This window comes from Musca autumnalis, unplaced genomic scaffold, assembly GCF_047663935.1.
Source record: "Musca autumnalis isolate F117 unplaced genomic scaffold, ASM4766393v1 scaffold_2, whole genome shotgun sequence".
Classification (NCBI taxonomy): Eukaryota; Metazoa; Arthropoda; class Insecta; order Diptera; family Muscidae; genus Musca; species Musca autumnalis.
Genome location: NW_027411755.1, coordinates 148,470,777 through 148,488,742, shown reverse-complemented (window position 1 = coordinate 148,488,742; position 17,966 = coordinate 148,470,777). Strand labels below are relative to the sequence as shown.

Below are 17,966 nucleotides of genomic sequence, written 5' to 3'. Positions count from 1 at the left end.
GCCACGAAACTTCTCCACCAAAAATCGTCAATATAGAATCATGTTTTGGTATAGCCTCCATATAACAGTACCTCCCGAATTTCGGTGTTTTGAGGATGTTAGCTACATTTTTTTGACCAAACTACCCGTAATGCAATATTTAAGGTTCACAGTGGTTACAAAACATCTCCAACAAAAACTGTCCACGTAGGTCTATTTTTTTATATAGCCCCATACAACGGTATCTTCCGATTTTCGGTAATTTGAGGATTTTAGCTAAAAATTTTAACCGAACTAGCTGTAATTTGACCCTTAAGGTTCTCGGTGGGCACTAAACTTCTCCACCAAAATCGTCAATATAGGTCCATGTTTTGGTTTAGCCTCCCTCTTCAAAAATTGTCCACATAGCTTCACGTTTTGGTATAGCCCCCATATAACGGTACCTCCCGATTTTCGGTATTTTGTGGATTTTAGCTACAATTTTTAACCGAACTAGCTGTAATTTGACATTTGAGGTTCTCAGTGGCCACGAAACTTCTTCACTTAAAATCGTCAACATAGATCCACGTTTTAATATATCTTTAATATAACGGTACCTCCCGATTTTCGGTATTTTGTGGATTTTAGCTATAATTGTTAACCGAACGAGCTGTAATTTGACATTTGAGGTTCTCAGTGGCCACGAAACTTCTTCACTTAAAATCGCCAACATAGATCTATGTTTTGATATATCTTTAATATAACGGTACCTCCCGATTTTCGGTATTTTGAGGATTTTAACTAAAATTTTTAACCAAACTATCTGTAATTTGACCCTTAAGGTTCTCGGTGGGCACTAAACTTCTCCACCAAAAACCGTCAATATAGGTCCATGTTTTGGTTTAGCCTCCCGAGCCTCCCGGGCCCTCCCAGCAATGGTTTGGTCCCATAATTATACCCTACACCACTATGTGGGGAGGGTATTATAAGTTGGTTTTGGCCAAAAAGTTTGTAACGCATCGAAATAATGGTCGTAGACCATGAAATGAATGTCTCGACGAGCTGAGTCGATCTGGCTATGTGTGTCCGTCCGTCAGTCCATCCGTCCGTCTGTCCGTCTGTCCGTCTGTCCGTCTGTCCATCTAAACCTTGTAATCACGCTACAGGTCGCAATTTTGATCGGATCGTCACGAAATTTTGGGTGTTGATGGGGGTCCCGGAGGGAAATAATATTTAGGGATAATATTTAGGGGTCGGAATGGGCAAAAAACTTATGTGGATAAAAAGACAACGTTTTTTCCAAAGCGAATATCTCAGCTTCTATATGGGGTATACCACCTTTACAATGATGCAAACTAGGTCGGCGTAGGTCATCAAATAGCGGAGATATCACAATAGTCGGTAATTCATCCCATTTTTCCATTTTTTGGAAATCACGCTACAGGCCGCAATTTTGATCGGATCGTCACGAAATTTGGAGAGTTAATGGGGATCTCAAAGAGGAAGAAGCCTATCGATTTTGGTGAGGGTCGAATAATATTTAGGAGTCGGAATGAGCAATAACTTTATTTGGAGAAAAAGTCAACATTTTATTCCAAAGTAAATATCTCAGCGTCTATAAGGGGTCTACAAAAAGCAAAACCAATGAAAGTAGAAAATATCACCTTTACAACGATGTAACGTAGGTTGTCGTAGGTGGTCAAACAACGAAGATATCGCAATAGTCGCTAATAAAACCCAACTTCTCATTTTTGCGATTTTAATAGTAATGATGGTTAGGGACCTTCTAAAAGCAAAGCCTGACTAAGTAGGTTGGCGTAGGTAGTCAAATAAAAGAGATATCGCAATAGTCGTTAATGCATCCCTTTTTTCCACTTTTTTTGCAATCACACTACAGGTCGGAATTTTTTGATTCAGTTCGCCTTAAGTCATTTGGTATAAAAGCCAGATAGGTGAAAACTTTCGTATCTAAACGAAATGTTTTGGAGTGAAAAGATTATTCACAGAGGTAGTGGTGTAGGGTATCACCGGCCCCGTACCGACTATAGCCTTTTCTCACTTGTTTTTTTTTTTTTTTTTTTTTGAGCTACTTTAACAAATAATTACGTGTTTTCTCTAAAATGAATTTTATTTTTGGAAATTTAAAATGAAAAAATATTCTTTAGAAGATTTTGTACTGAAAATGTATTTTATTAACAAGTTGTCTAAGAAATATTTAATTTTTTTTTTTTTCATAAAGTGCTAATATCTGCTATAATTAGCATACCCACCTGATATTTTCGTATCATTAACAAAGTAGTAGCTGAAAACAACTGTAAACGAAATTTATGCTCAAACATTGATTATATGGTATTAAAATCTGCTGTAATTTTTATATTGTTACTCAACCTTTAGACTAACGATAAACATGTATAATAATAGTCTCTGACTTCTCTTATATTTTGTGACAATCCGCTTCAAACAATTTGAAATTGATTTAGCTTAGTTCGTCCCTTTGTTTGGCTCGAGCACATGAAAACTCTCGAACGGATCAACCGATTTGTTCCAATTTTTGGATCTCGCAATATGTTATCCAAACTTTAAGCCAGATGTTTTGCTAAAAATGTGCGCACAATAACATTCGAAGGTCCAAATCGATTTCCCCTTCAGGTACTTTCACACAAAAATATCCAAATATCCGATTTCAGGTATCTTCTCCGCAAAAGTGCAAAACGTATGCGCTTTTATCGAAGACAATTTTATGACCACAACATAAGCATTTATTCGCGACGCCCACAATCGTGAGATTATATACCCCAAATGTTTCAATATTTTTGTCGGAAAGTATTTACGTCCAAAGAGGCCCTGACTACACAATTTTTAGGAAAATATTTTGGTTAGCCTCAACTCACGCAGGCTGAGGGTATGTCTCTGTCGGCAAATCCAGCTGGAACTTTATTACTTGTCTTGCAGAAAACAAAATTTATGAATTTTCATAAGTTTGCATCCGCTGTACCGACAGAAGAGTTTAATCTTTGGGTATAGTCCTTGAAAGGTTTTTAATGTCATCGGCTCCATAAACATCTACTCCTACCAATAGGATAGAAATAAGCCGGAACAACAACCATTGGGGTATTAGATGGAGTTTTTTTCTCGATTTAACATATTTTGTCAGGACATTGCTAATATTTAGGTAAACAATTTTTTGCAAATTCCAAATAGGGATTTCGTAGTCTCAAACAGTACTGCGAGAAGGATTCGGAGTCTATGAGTCGTCGTAGTTTGTATCTCCCGACTCCTTATAAAAATGTTTTTCTTTTTTGTTTCTTAATATAGTTTTCTGATTTTTAGTTGACTTCCACAGACTCTACCACTTCTGGTAAAATAGTAAAGTTTTGGTGTTTTTATATTTTTCTTACAATAGCTGGATATACAATTAATTTGGAAAAAAGGCGCCGTAGAGAATTTTTGATTAGAAATATTCGATCCAAGTCTAATCTTCACTGGAATTTATTTATTTCAATTAATTAATTAATGATAGCATTAAAATAATTCTGAGATAGATCTTTTTATCAGAATCAGTCCTCGTGTTCAAAAATGTGTTCAGTTGAAAACTTAATAACGCAAAAGTAATACAAAACGTTTTTAATGGGACAGAAGTTAGTGTGTGATATCTGGATATGTACATTAAAGAAGAAGAAAAGACGTTATGTTCCGGCCGAACTGTTTATATCCTCCACCACATTAAAACATTGCCTCTATCTCTATTCGACATATTCCCGAATGCAATTCCTGTATTCAAACGTGGATCTGTTTTAACCACTTTCTGCGTGGAGATTCTCCCACCAAAAGGATTTCCAAAATCCATATTACAGACAGGTATATATTTATAAAACCGTAAACCTGTTTTAGTTATTGCGTCAATGCTGTTGGAGAATTTGGTTTAAATCTTGAAAATACTAAACGGAACCTTTGTATGGCGACTATACCGAAAGTTGTTTGATCATTTTCAATTTTAAACATCCAAGGACTAATAGAGTATACTCTGTTTCAAATTTCAAACTTGTATCTAAAATATTGTGCACTCTCTCTATTGAATTTATACAATTTGTGTCAATATTGCATCTAAAATTACCTAAAAACCATTTAAATAGATTCACGTAACGCTACAAAACGTTTTTAAATTTCATGATTTTTGGTCAGGCTTTTTAGATTAGATTAGATGATTTAGGCATTTGGGATATCCATGGTCGAAAAATGTTTCCATCTAGATTTGTCAAAGGAAACTAATTATTCCATTTTAATCAAGTTCGGCCCGGCCGAACTTATCGTTTTAGTTACTTGTTTTTATTTTAGAAAGTTTTTAGGCGAAAAATTAATTTCGCTACTTGAGGTAAAAAAATTTTATACTTACAATGATTGGTACCCGGTGTTTTTTTACATGTTTGTTTTTCGAATAGAGATAAAACTGGCTTTTGTGGTCAAATCTGGCAACTCTAATGTCATTTATGTTCAATTTGGTTTGCCATTTCATCATGAACAGGTTGACAAAAGAACAACGCTTGCAATCCTTCAAATTTATTTCGAAAATAATGGTTCAGTTCGCGAAGTTTACCGCAAGCTCCGTCCATTTTATGGTCAACATAATCGTCCATCGGAGCAATTAATTCGGTTAACCATAGATCGTTTTCGCACTACGTTTACTCTATATGATAATACGCATCCGCAGAGACGTCGAACAGTACGCACCGAATTAACAAGTGCCGCTGTAGAGCAAAGTGTTGAGAAGGACCCGAATGAATCGATTCGCCACCGTGCACAGCAATTGGAGCTTTGTCCATCAACTTTATGGAAGATTTTGCACAAAGATCTTAGCTTGCGACCTTACAAGATCCAGCTTGATTTTGGGGCATGGGCCGAAAATGAGATTGATCTCGATGCTGACTTTCATCGCAAAATTTTGTTCAGTGATGAGGCTCATTTTTGGTTGAATGGCTACGTCAACAAGCAAAATTGCCGCATTTGGAGTGAAGAGAATCCACATAAGACCATTGAGACACCATTCCATCCACAAAAACTGACTGTTTGGTGTGCTCTATGGGCTGGTGGAGTCATTGGGCCATACTTCTTCCGAAATAATGCTGGAGAGGCAGTTACCGTTAATGGAGACCGGTATAGAGCCATGATAACCGACTATTTTGTTCCCGAATTGGATGGCATGAATGTGGATGAGTTGTGGTTCCAACAAGACGGCGCTACATGCCACACAGCGCACGTCACAATCGATTTATTGAAGGAAACATTCGATGTGCGCATAATTTCGCGGAATGGACCTGTCAATTGGCCACCAAGATCGTGTGATTTGACACAATTGGATTATTTTCTTTGGGGATATGTGAAGTCGCTCGTCTACCCCAACAAAGCAGAAACGTTAGGGGAATTGGAAGCCAACATTCGTGGCGTTATTGCCGACATACGGCCCCATATGCTCGAAAAAGTGGTTGAAAATTGGACCTCTAGAATTGGCTTTATTCGAGCCAGCCTCGGCGGCCACAGGCCCGAAATCATATTTAAACATTAATGGCATAAAATTATCCTTCCAATAAAGCCAAAATGATGGACATTAAATCGGACATTAAATCAATTAAACCCGATACAACTGAATTTGCTTCATTCGAGTATGCCTAGTTTTTTAGAGCGAATTTGATAAAAACCCCATACGGTCCAAAGTTTGCTTTATATATTGCTAATTGGTATGGCAATGACTATATCATTTGTACAATATTTATAATTGGATATCATAAATCTGATGACAAGCGCTGGTTGTGGAATTGCCGTTTTGAGTTGTAGCAACAACAACTCATAGAGAACATAATATCGAAAACATCAATAATGGTAGGAGTTAATTTATATTCATAAGTCTTAATTTTAATCATATAGAAGGAATTATAATATATAAGTATAAAATATTTGTAGAACATTTGATACTAATTCACTATGGGAAATATTAGCATTAGGTATTATAAGCGTATATCATGATATAAAGCGATGTGTATAGTTTTTTTGTTAACTAGCTGGCATTCTAATCATGAGTTTGGCAATATTGATCATGCATTGGCGGTAGATATTTTCTTTCAATATTTATGCTCTTGTTCGCCGCACATTTAGAGCAATTATGCGTACAAAAGAAGCCATCATGCCAAACAGCTGGTGAAACCATCACTTTCGGTGTGCCAAATATTTGGTGATCGATGTACCTCAAGAAATTATCCTTAATGTTAATCATTTCGTTGTGTTAAATTGTGACACCGTTGTTCATCATTCGGTCGTAATATAATCCAGGTCTGGTATATAAACAGCAATCAAAAACTTTTTTTATCAATTTACGCGGAAAACGATTTTCAGGTTAGTTCAGATCCTTGTTTTGACTTGATCATTTTATTGCCATCAATGCTATAGATTTTGTGTGTGTTTTATTTTTAGACCAACACAAAAGAACTCATCCGATTTTAAATAATCTAAACAACACCGTATTTTCAAAATGCCTATCTTTCTTTGACTCTTAAAAAATTCTGTTACAACTGATTACCAAAAACATTAAAATTCTTAATGAAAATTCCAGTTCCTACATTTTCCTTAAATAATCTTCTTATTATACCAGCAAACTTTTTTCTCAGATTATGCTTACATTTTAACATTGTCTTATTAACGCGTATCCCAACGTAATTTAACTGGTTTTATACCATTCAATTCAACGGGTCGAAATTTTGCAGGTAGGTTAGTTTCACCGAAGATACATCGGCTAAATTATTATTGATGTGCATTGTTAACGCACACACCCAGTGTCATTAACCTACCTGCAAACGTATATGGTCTAGCTTAACGGGGCTGGGTATGAATCCCACATCACAGCCTTCTTTGACCAGGCGACCAATCCACCAGTTATGATCATATTTTTCTTTGATGTGAAGAAATTCCCTAACGTCAAAGGAAACAGCACCACCCTGTACGGGTGAATCGTCATCGATGCTGGCATCATAGGCAACATTTGTTCGCACAGCGAACGCAACAGGTTTACTCTAGATTTAGTTTAAGATTAAATTGGGATTGAGATAAGGATATAAAGAGATTATGGAGAAAGGTTATCAAGCAGATTATATAGGTACTAGCTGCTGCTGCTAATTATACTACATACTCTAGCTTTATCCAACTGGCTTTGGGCCTGACTTTCCTTAGCTCGCCGAAGCGATTCCTTTTCCTCGTCTAGCGACAGATCGGATGACGGTTGTGAGTAATTGGAGTCGGCAGAACCCTGGAAAGAAAGAGTAAAAATATATTAATTGATTAGATGTGGTTTAAACATTGTATTTAAGCATTCAGGGGTTATGATGATATATGGCTTAGTACTTCAAAAATCTAAATAAGAATAACACAAAATTTTATGAAACAGATTTGTTCTTAATATATGTGATATTTATTCTATGAGACACATTTTTGATTATATCAAAATATATTGTTACGGAATTAAAGTTTAACTAAAGTCTACACGGAATTAAGTAAACGAGTGCTAGTTTTCGATGATGACTCTTGAATGTTTTATTGACGTTATTGACCTTATTCACTTATACACGCAAGACTTAATTTCTTTACTAAGCTTGCACTGATGATTTTAAGTCGCGGTCTTTTTTTGCTGACAGGTGTTCATGCAATATCGAATGAATGCTAATGGAAGAAATGCCCAAGGATGCCTGTACCTCACGGTATTAAATCTTGCATTATCAGTTCACGCACGGAATCAATGTTTTTTGCGAGCGTCGGACACGATTGAATTCATTAAAAAGTCTTTCACAGTGCCATACATACACCTTGTGTTGCCTAGGCCAGAAACATATTTAGTTGCCCTCGTTCCGCCCAATTTCAGGCATTTTTATTTTTTTATCAAAAATTTTCTACAGATTTAGGCTAAATTTGGCATTTAAGATTCGAAGTGCTAAAAAAACCTCACCACTAAAAATTGTGGACATAAGTCCACCATTTGGAATATCCCCCATTTTTAATGTTTTTAGCTAAAATTTCAGACCAATTTAGTTGTAATTTGACATTAAGGTTCGAGGAGAGTTTCTAATGGCCAATCAACTTATCTATTAAAATTTTCTGAACAGAAGTCCACGTTTTGAACAGAAATCGCTATATGTATAAAGGCACCGCTCGATTTCTGGTATTTTGAAGTTTTTAGCTACATTTTCCGACCGAATTGGCCATAATTTGGCATTTGGAGTTCCAGGTGGTCAAAATTTGACATTAAGAGTTCCAGGTGGTCAAAAAATTGTGGACATATATCCACTTTTTGAAATAGCTCCCATATAACGGTACCGACCGTTTTAAGGTATTTTGACGTTTTTAGCTACATTTTCAGACCGAATCGGCCAAATTATGCATTGAGCGTTCGAAATTATCAAAAAAAAAATCAAAAAAACTTGTCTTCTAAAGTATAAAGGGAACACCTTCAGACCGAGTTAGATATAATTTGGCATTTAGAGTTCCTAGAAGTCACCATTTCCTCTGGAAAGGTTCTTTGGAAACACCCTTTCAACTGGAAAGTGTATTCAGAAGCACCATTTCCCCTGGAAAGGCAGGGTGCTCTTGAATCAAATTTAAAGGAAGGGGCAATCATCTTATTATACCAGCAAACTTTTTTTTCTCAGATTATGCTTACATTTTAACATTGTCTTATTAACGCGTGTAAACCTGGGAAGTTTTTGCGGATTCTGAAACCATGTAATCACTCAAAATAGCATTTTCTTCGTGTGCATCCCTGAATAGGAGACGCAGAAGTTTTGTGATGTTGTTAACCAACGTAGCAAGAGAAGAGGAAAAAAAACAAGTAAGAACGGCGTTAAGTTCGGCCGGGCCGAACTTGTTATATCCTCCACCACAAGTTGTATTGAAGTAAAATGGAATAATTAGTTTCCTTTCGTATATGAAGAAGACTTAATACTAAATTTCAGCAATTTTGGTAAAACAATGTGAGGCACCATTCTATGGGGGCTATTTCAAAATGTCGATATATACCGACAAATTTCTGACGGAAAGTTTTTAGGCTCAAAGAAGACTAAATACCAAATTTCCTATATTTCGGTAAGAGAATGTGACTAAAACTTAAAAAATACCGAAAGTCAAGAAGTACGCTTCTATGGGAATATAGGAAGATGTGGACCTATACTGATAATACTCTTCTGGAATATTTTATAACTCTTGGAAGACGAAATAACGAATTTCATCCATTTCGGTTGGATATTGACGTCACAATCTTCAGTATTACAAAAATCGGGAGGAACCGTTCTATGGGGGCTATATGAAGGCGTGGAGCTATACCGACAAATTTAAGGGGGAAGTTTGAGCACCCCCACCAAAGTCTAAACACCAAATTTGAGCCATTTCGGTGGAATATTGAGGCCAAAGCGTTCAAAATACCGAAAATCGGGAGGTACCGTTCTATGGGGGCTATATCAAGGCATGGACCGATACCGACAAAGTTCTGGGGGATGTTTTATACCACCAACGTATACTAAGTACCAAATTTCAGCCATTTCGGTGTGATAATGAAGCTAAAACCTTGAAAATACCGAAAATTGGGAGGTACCAATAAAGGTACCAATAAAGGTGTGGACCGATACCGACAAAATTCTGGGGGAAAGTTTTATACCCCTAAAGAAGACTACGTACCAAATTTCAGCCATTTTGGTAGGATAATGAAGCTAAAACCTTAAAAATACCGAAAATCGGGAGTTACCGTTCTGTGGGGGCTATATAAAGGTGTGGACCGATACCGACAAAATTCGGGGGGAAAGTTTTATACCCCTAAAGAAGACTACGTACCAAATTTCAGCCATTTTGGTAGGATAATGAAGCTAAAATCTTAAAAATACCGAAAATCGTGAGGTACCGTTCTATGGGGGCTATATGAAGGTGTGGACCGATACCGACAAAATTCTGGGGGAAAGTTTTATACCCCTAAAGAAGACTACGTACCAAATTTCAGCCATTTTGGTAGGATAATGAAGCTAAAACCTTAAAAATACCGAAAATCGGGAGGTACCGTTCTATGGGGGCTATATCAAAACGTGGACCGATATATCCCATTTTCAATACCAACCATCCTGCAAGTAATAAAAACTTCTGTACCAAATTTTGACTCTCTATCTTTAAAATTGCGAGCTGTATCTTGATTTCAACAGACAGACAGACGGACGGACTGACGGACGGATAGACGGACATGGTCAAATCGACATAGAATTTTATGCTGATCAATAATATATATACTTTATAGGGTCTCCGACGAATATTTCGATGTGTTACAAACGGAATGACAAATTTAATTATACCCTCCATATGGTGGAGGGTATAATGGTATTAATATTTTTTCGTCAGATTTCTAGAGACAATCGTTGATTAAAGACGGTAAAGTGAGTGAATAAATCAGTGGTTTGTCTTTTATTAAAAAAATTTTGCTTTTTAGTGAAATAAATGTGCAATACATTTTATAATTGATTCAAAAAAGTGAATGGAAATATTTTATTGGACAAGGAAGAAATCTTATTTAATATTGGGAATTACATCAATACATTTTTCATATACATAAATACATACATATGTATATTTGAAATATGGATGTACCTATTTATTACATTATATAATCATTTGATTCCAGATGCCGATTTCCCGCTAATGATTTGAACTTTGAAGAAAATGTGTTTTATATCACAACTAAGAAGAAGCGTTCAACGATGTTTCTATATAATTTGTTCTTTTTAAAAGTGCGACTTTTTATAAGTTATTTCATTCAGTTTTTTCTTTTATTAAAGTCTGTTTTGTCTTTCTTTGGAATTTTTATGTACATATGTGTCTGCTGTGCTTTTGCTTTTTTCTATGCCTTTCAATAAAACACCACCATTTATAAATGTGCTGAGAGCAAGTGAGCATACATTTCAATGTGTTTCACATTGACATCTACGCTCCAGTGCTCTCAGAAAGCGCCCACTGGTGCATGTGTTTGTTTTTTATACCCTACACCACTATGTGGGGAGGGTATTATAAGTTGGTTTTGGCCAAAAAGTTTGTAACGTATGGAAATAATGGTCGTAGACCCATACATATATATATATATATATATATATATATATATATATATATATATATATATATATATATATATCAAAATGAATGTCTCGACGAGCTGAGTCGATCTGGCTATGTGTGTCCGTCTGTCCATCTAAACCTTGTATTAACGCTACAGGTCGCAATTTTAATCCGATCGTCACCAAGTGGGTGTTGATGAAGGTCCCGGAGGGGAAGAAGCCTATTGATTTTGGTGATGGTCGGATAATATGCAGGGGTCGGAATGGGCAAACAACTTATTTGGAGAAAAAGCCAACATTTTATTTCAAAGAGAATATCTCCGCTTCTATATGGGCAAAGCAAAACCTGCTAATGAATGTAGAAAATATCACCTTTACAACGATGTAACGTAGGATGTCGTAGGTGGTCAAACAACGAAGATATCGCAATAGCCGCTAATAGAACACAACTTTTCATTTTTGCGATTTTAATAATAATGGCGAATATCACAGCTTTGGTTGGAAACTCTCCAAAAGCAAAGTCTGACTATGAAAGTAGAAAATCCCATCTTTACAATGATGTAAAAGAGGTTGGCGTAGGTGGCCAAATAACGGAGATATAGCAATAGTCGGTAATACATCCCATTTTTTCTTTATTTATTTTTTTTGTTGTAATCACGCTACACGTAGCAATTTTGATCGGATCCTCACGAAATTTTGGGGGTTGATGGGGGTCTCACAGAGAAAGAAGCCTATTGATAGTTGTTGTACATCCCACTTGTCCATTTTTGTATTTTAGTTGTACTGACGATGCACTTAAATGCGTTTCAACAAAATTTGCCTGTATTAATGAAGACATTCAGAGCCAAGGCGCTAAGCTAAGCTAATATTTTGAATTTTACCAGTCAAAAGCTTATGCACAGGGGTAGTGGTGTAGGGTATCACATAGTCGGCCCCGACCCTTGTTTTGGCTCATTGTTTTTTGTGGCTTTTGGCTTTGTATTCGTTTGCACCCAAACATATAATTTGTTTGCACCCAAACATATAATTTGTTTGCACCCAAACATATAATCTGTTTGCACCCAAACATATATTTTTTGCAGGACCCAAACATATGTTATGTTTGGGACTGCTTGCAAAATATGTTAGGGACATATGTTAGAGAGGCCTTTTTTCTGTGTGTAGCTATGAAAATTTTCTACAATATTGACTTTTATGATATCTTCGTAGTTTTTACCGTATAGAAGTTCAAATTAGGACAATGGATTTACTGTGTCGCCTCCTTAAAAAACACTATCATTTCAATAGGACATGCGGTTTCCAACCAAAATCGTGAAAACCTAAAACAAACTTAAAAATGTTAACTTGAATCGCCATTTATTTAAAAAGCGCTCCGGCGTTTGTTTTTTTGTTTTTTGATTTTTCTCATCTATCCGATGTCTAAATATAAGGAATGATTGTAATGGGAAACTTGAATGCAATCGGTGCGGAAACTTTTTCAACGGTAGGAGAAAACTGTATACGGGGAATTCCAAGTGAAATCGGACAGTTCGGAGAAAAGTAATTTTTGATTTTAATTGTTTTTGGTTCAATTTATGCTCCTAGCCAACAAAACATTTTAGTATATTTTAAAATTATTTTTTGACAAACGGTACAGAGAAATCGCTTATTGAAATTATCACATTTTTAAAGAACTATGTTCAAATAAATACTCATAACTTCTTTAATATTGGTTCAAAGGGGACCATCTTTTTTTTGATTTGTTTGTTTTTTTATCAGCTATCGAAAGAAATATTTAAAAGAAAAATGCACAGTGGGCTTCAATACAATTTTCGGGATTTAATATTTAAAACCAATTTTTAAACATAATTGCACCCTTCGATTTTTTCAAAAAAAAATTTATGTTAAACTTCGTTCAATTACAAAAATTTTAAGTCCTATGTGGTAATGGGATTCGGACGATTACTATTTTTTCTGAATTTTTTAAAATTTGTCAATTCAATTTTTCCTTTCTTTTAAATATTTGTTTCGATAGCTGATAAAAAAACAAACAAATCAAAAAAAAGATGGTCCTATTTGGACCAATATTAAAGAAGTTATGAGTATTTATTTGAATATAGTTCTTTAAAAATGCGATAATTTCAATAAGCGATATCTCTGTACCGTTGGTCAAAAAATAATTTTAAAATATACTAAAATGTTCTGTTGGCTAGGAGCATGAATTGAACCAAAAACAATTGAAATCAAAAATTACTTTTCTCCGAACTGTCCGATTTCACTTGGAATTCCCCATACACATTTCTTAATATTTTTCAATGCTCTACAGGAATATGAGGTGGTATTTTTGATATTAAAAAAAAATGCAAAAAAGTTAACACATCGAAATAATTATTGTAGGCCCGCCTCTATATATGTATGTACACCAGTTTACAACCGTTTGCATTAGTTTGCGTTGTACAATATATTAAAATTAAAAATATTTTAAACTGCCTTTAGTGCTTATCTGCACTTTAAAAAGTGTACTACAAATTTAGTTTACTCCCCAGCCAATTTGGGAGAAAATACAACAATTTTCACATTGTAAACAATTTAAACGAAAAATTAATAAAATAAACTGTTGTAGCAAACAAAAAAGTTGGCAACCGACCAAATTGAATAATTCATTTTGAAATAAAAGTATTTTATTGTGCCTTGTGGAATGCTGGAGAACGGTGGTTCATTGCCATTGGTCCAACATTTTTGTTTTTCACTTTTTTAATTGCAAACAAATTAAAAACAATTATTTCCCTCCATTTCAAAACAAAAAGAAAAAATTTGTTGAAGAAGTGCAGTGCAAAAAGTTTTGTATATGTAAAGTGACACTCATATTGGAGCTGCTAAGTATATTGTCAACAATGTTAACCTCCCTGTCGGGCAGTAGATAATAAAGGGTCAACCGTAGCAACCCTACTACTTCAAGTGGAAAAGGGAAGAAAAGTAACTGTCCACGTTCACTTGTGTTCTTGTCTTTTATATGGCATTTGTGCATATGAATGGAAACAAGTACAAACTTTTTAAGTTGACCCCCTTTTTAGTTTGATGCTAATCCTCTATGTACAAACAGGCTATCCTTTATTATATTTCCTACTCACTTTATTTTCCATTTATTACCATCTCATTCGTTCGCCACTGTATTTAGTTGTGTGTTCGGATGGAGGTTTTTTTGTATTCTTCATTAAATGGCTTAGCTTTAAAGAGTGTCTACTTGAGTGAATTAATTGTACTATTTAGTTGTGTAGGTAGAGTACCTAAGAGGTGTAATATTTTAGTACGCTTAGGTACGAAAGGTTGGTTGGCGCTAATACAAAGCAAACATATGTACATTGTATGTATCTTAGGCAAAAACCATGTGGCACAAAAACAAGTCAGCAAAGGCTATAGACGAGACGGGGCCGACTATGTGATACCTTACACCACTAGCCCTGTGCATAAGCTTTTCACTCGTAAACATTTCTTTTAGGGAGATACTAAAGTTTTCACCTATCTGGCGTTTATACCAAATGACTTAAGGCGAACTGAACCATCTACTTGGTACTGATTGAAAGTTTTGCTGGTCTTCCTTATTAGCATTTTACATGTCTTTCCAAACCAAATAGAAGCAGAGGTATTTGTCAATAAAGTAAAAATTTCAACATTTCAAAAATTGTGATAGCTTAGCTCCTTTTGTAATAACTCTGATATTTCACTATAAATGCCTCATTTTTAATTCATTTAATTTAAGGCTCAGATGGTTTAGTTTCATTATCAAGCTCTCTCATTGGAATATATCCAACAGAAGCAGAAACACCTGACATGGAGATAAAACTCCATTAATTGGAAATTCGAATATCCCAGCGTCTTTTTCAACATCTCAAGCATTTCACGAATTTTGGCAATGCAATTGGGAACATTTTAATGCTCAGAATATCTATATTGTTGAAACGCATCCAACAAAGCTGATATATTCGTCAGTACAATTCAAATAAAAACATGGGAAAGGGGGATGTATGCCAACCTATTTTGCATCATAATAAAGGTGATATTTTCCTCATCCATTGACGGGCTATCCTTTGGGAATACGACTGCTAAAAGCGGAGATATTCGCATAAGAATAAAACTTTGAATTTTGGTCCACATAAGTTTTTTGCTTATTACGACTATTCCATATTATCCGAACATCACCAAACTCAATCTATGGGGTCTTCTATAGGACCACCAATAATCCTCGTGATTAATTTCGTGATTAAAAAATGGAAAAACTGGACGTATTACCGGGTTTCCTCCGGGACCTTCATTAAAATCCAAAATTTGGTGACGATCCGATCAAAATTGAGACCTGTAGCGTGATTAAAAGGTCATAAGGAAGGACGGATACACCAGGTCCAGATCGACTCAGCTCGTCGAGACATTCATTTTGGTATATATAAGTATGGGTCTACGACCATTATTTCGATGCACTACAAACTTTTTGGCCAAAACCATCTTAAAATACCCTCCCCACGTAGTGGTATAAAAAGCGTTAAGTTCGGCCGGGTCGAATTTTTTGTACAATCAATCTTGAAATATTCTGAACTAAAATATAATAATTAGATTTCGGTCTGTTATGAAAGTTCCTACATATGTCCATAATTTGTTATGCAGAAATTTTCTGACCATCTGAAATTGGACTCTAAATGCCAAATTACATCCAATTTGGGACGAGTTTCTGAAATCGGGCTATACCAAAACATAGAAATGTACCCACAATTATTTGTAGATAAGTTTATTGATCACTATGAACCCTAAAAGCCAAATTATAGCTTATTCGGTCTAAAAATGAAAACAAAACTTCAAAATATGTGAAATTCGAAAATCCGCGAGCCTTTGGCAAAACGGGGACATATGCTGTCTGTTTTTTGCAAGGAATGTTTCGTAAATTTTGTTATAATATTTTGTACACCTGGTTAACACTTTCAAAATAACGAAAATCCGACAAATTTATGGTAGAAAGTTTTATACACCCAACGAAGACTAAATATTAAATTTCAGCCATTTCGGGAAGACATTGGGGCCACAACCATCAAAATACAGAAAACCAGAAGGTACCGTTCTATGGGGACTATATTAAGACCTTGACCTATTCCGACAAATTTCAGATGGAAACATTATATCCCCAACGAAGACTAAATACTAAACTCCAGCCATTTCAGTGGTATATTAAGGCTAAAATCCTGAAAATATGAGGGCTATATGAAGACGTGGACCTATACCTACAAATTACAGGTGGAACGTTTTATACCCCTAACGAAGACTAAATTCTAAATTTCAGCCATTTCGGTGGAATATTGACGCTAAAACCTTCAAAATACCGAAAATCGCTATATGGGGGCTATATCAAAATGTGGACCGATATAGCCCATTTTCATACCAAACATCCCAGGAGTCTCGGTTTAAACAGACGGACGTGGATACTTCGACTTAGAATTTTATGCTAAGCAAGAATATAGATACTTTATAAGGTCTTTAACGAATATTTCGATGTGTTACAAACGAAATTACAAAGTCAATTACACCCTCCGGCGACAGAGATATACTCTAATCATGTGAAATAAGTTTGGAAGAACGATTACAATGTTCAAAGATTGGACCAAATCGAGGACACCCTTTAAGAGCCATAGCTGCTAAATTTACAACTTTAGGGTAAAAATTATATTGTCGTAATGTGAGCCGCTGAGACAACATACTGCGAAAAAAAATCAAGAACGATAGGAGACATTTTTTAAATGTCCAAAAAAGTTAAAATATTGTCAAAGGAGTGGACCATTATAGTCCATATTTGAACATGATGTAAGTTGGAAAGAAATGCTACGATGCGCAAAGGTTGGACCAATGTCAATCACTTCTTTCGATAGGTATCGTTATATCAGGAAACATGGAGTTACCTAAACGGGACCACACGAAGTACTACAGGTCTCAAACTGCACTTAAGCGAAAATTGTGAGGTTTTGTGAGGGTTGTATCCGAAGATAGACCTTTTTGGAACTTGACTTACGTTTGGAAGAAAGCTTACTATGTGAAAGTTTCGGTCAAATCGGATAACCATCAGCCATTTGAGTCGGTCCGGCAGGGTTATTTAGAACTTTTGGGACATTATCAAGGGAGCAAAAATACATGCACCCCTAAAAAATTTTAACGTCGTGAAAAATTTAACGTTTGTAAAAATTTTCATGACGACTTGAGAAGTGATCAATCATAAACTTCACATGTGCCAAACATTTTAAACTTTTTTGTGGGAGGTACCTTTATTCCAAACTGATCTAGGTTTGAAAGAAAATCAAGAGTTTCGTGTGCAAAATTTTTAAATATTTTAACTTTTGTCGGGGAGGTACCCTCGAAAGAGTACATCGATATGGGCCATTGATCTTGACATAAGTTTGGACAAAATATTACGATATTTTACACCAAATCGTTTGACCCGTTCGATACTTATCATGCACTCCAGCCAGCGAGACATACAGACGAACAACGGATTTCGTCAAAATATTACTTACTTAGATGGCTTTTATATTAAACAGAACGTCTTGTTCCATAAGCCGAACTAAGAATAGATTTCCAAACGCACCGATCTTTTACTTTACTTCTCAAATTTTGGATGCCATGTTCTGTGATATCTTCTTCAACTTGGTCCTTCCATCGGAGTTTTGGCCTTCCCTTGGGGCGTATACCGTCGAGTGGCTCGTATTCAAATGCCTTTTTGGCGGGGGCATCTTTATCCATCCTGCTGACATGACCAAGCCAACGCAATCGTTGTAGTTTGATACGTTTTACTATATCGATATCGGTCGGCTGGTATAGCTCGTGGTTCATACGACATCGGTATTCACCGTCAACGCATATTGGTCCATAAATCTTTCG

At 35.6% G+C, this 17,966-nt stretch overlaps 1 protein-coding gene across 11 annotated transcripts in view; it reads right to left on the bottom strand.

The window, feature by feature from the left end:
- Ca-beta (Calcium channel protein beta subunit) overlaps positions 1-17,966 on the bottom strand; it is a 128,137-nt gene that overhangs the window by 69,237 nt on the left and 40,934 nt on the right. For all 11 annotated transcript variants that reach the window (XM_073969527.1, XM_073969528.1, XM_073969524.1 and 8 more), the window contains 2 exons: positions 7,133-7,249; positions 6,795-7,016 (listed from right to left, as the gene is read on the bottom strand). In XM_073969527.1, coding sequence (XP_073825628.1) covers positions 6,795-7,016; positions 7,133-7,249 — 339 coding nt within the window. The remainder of the gene's footprint in view (positions 1-6,794; positions 7,017-7,132; positions 7,250-17,966) is intronic.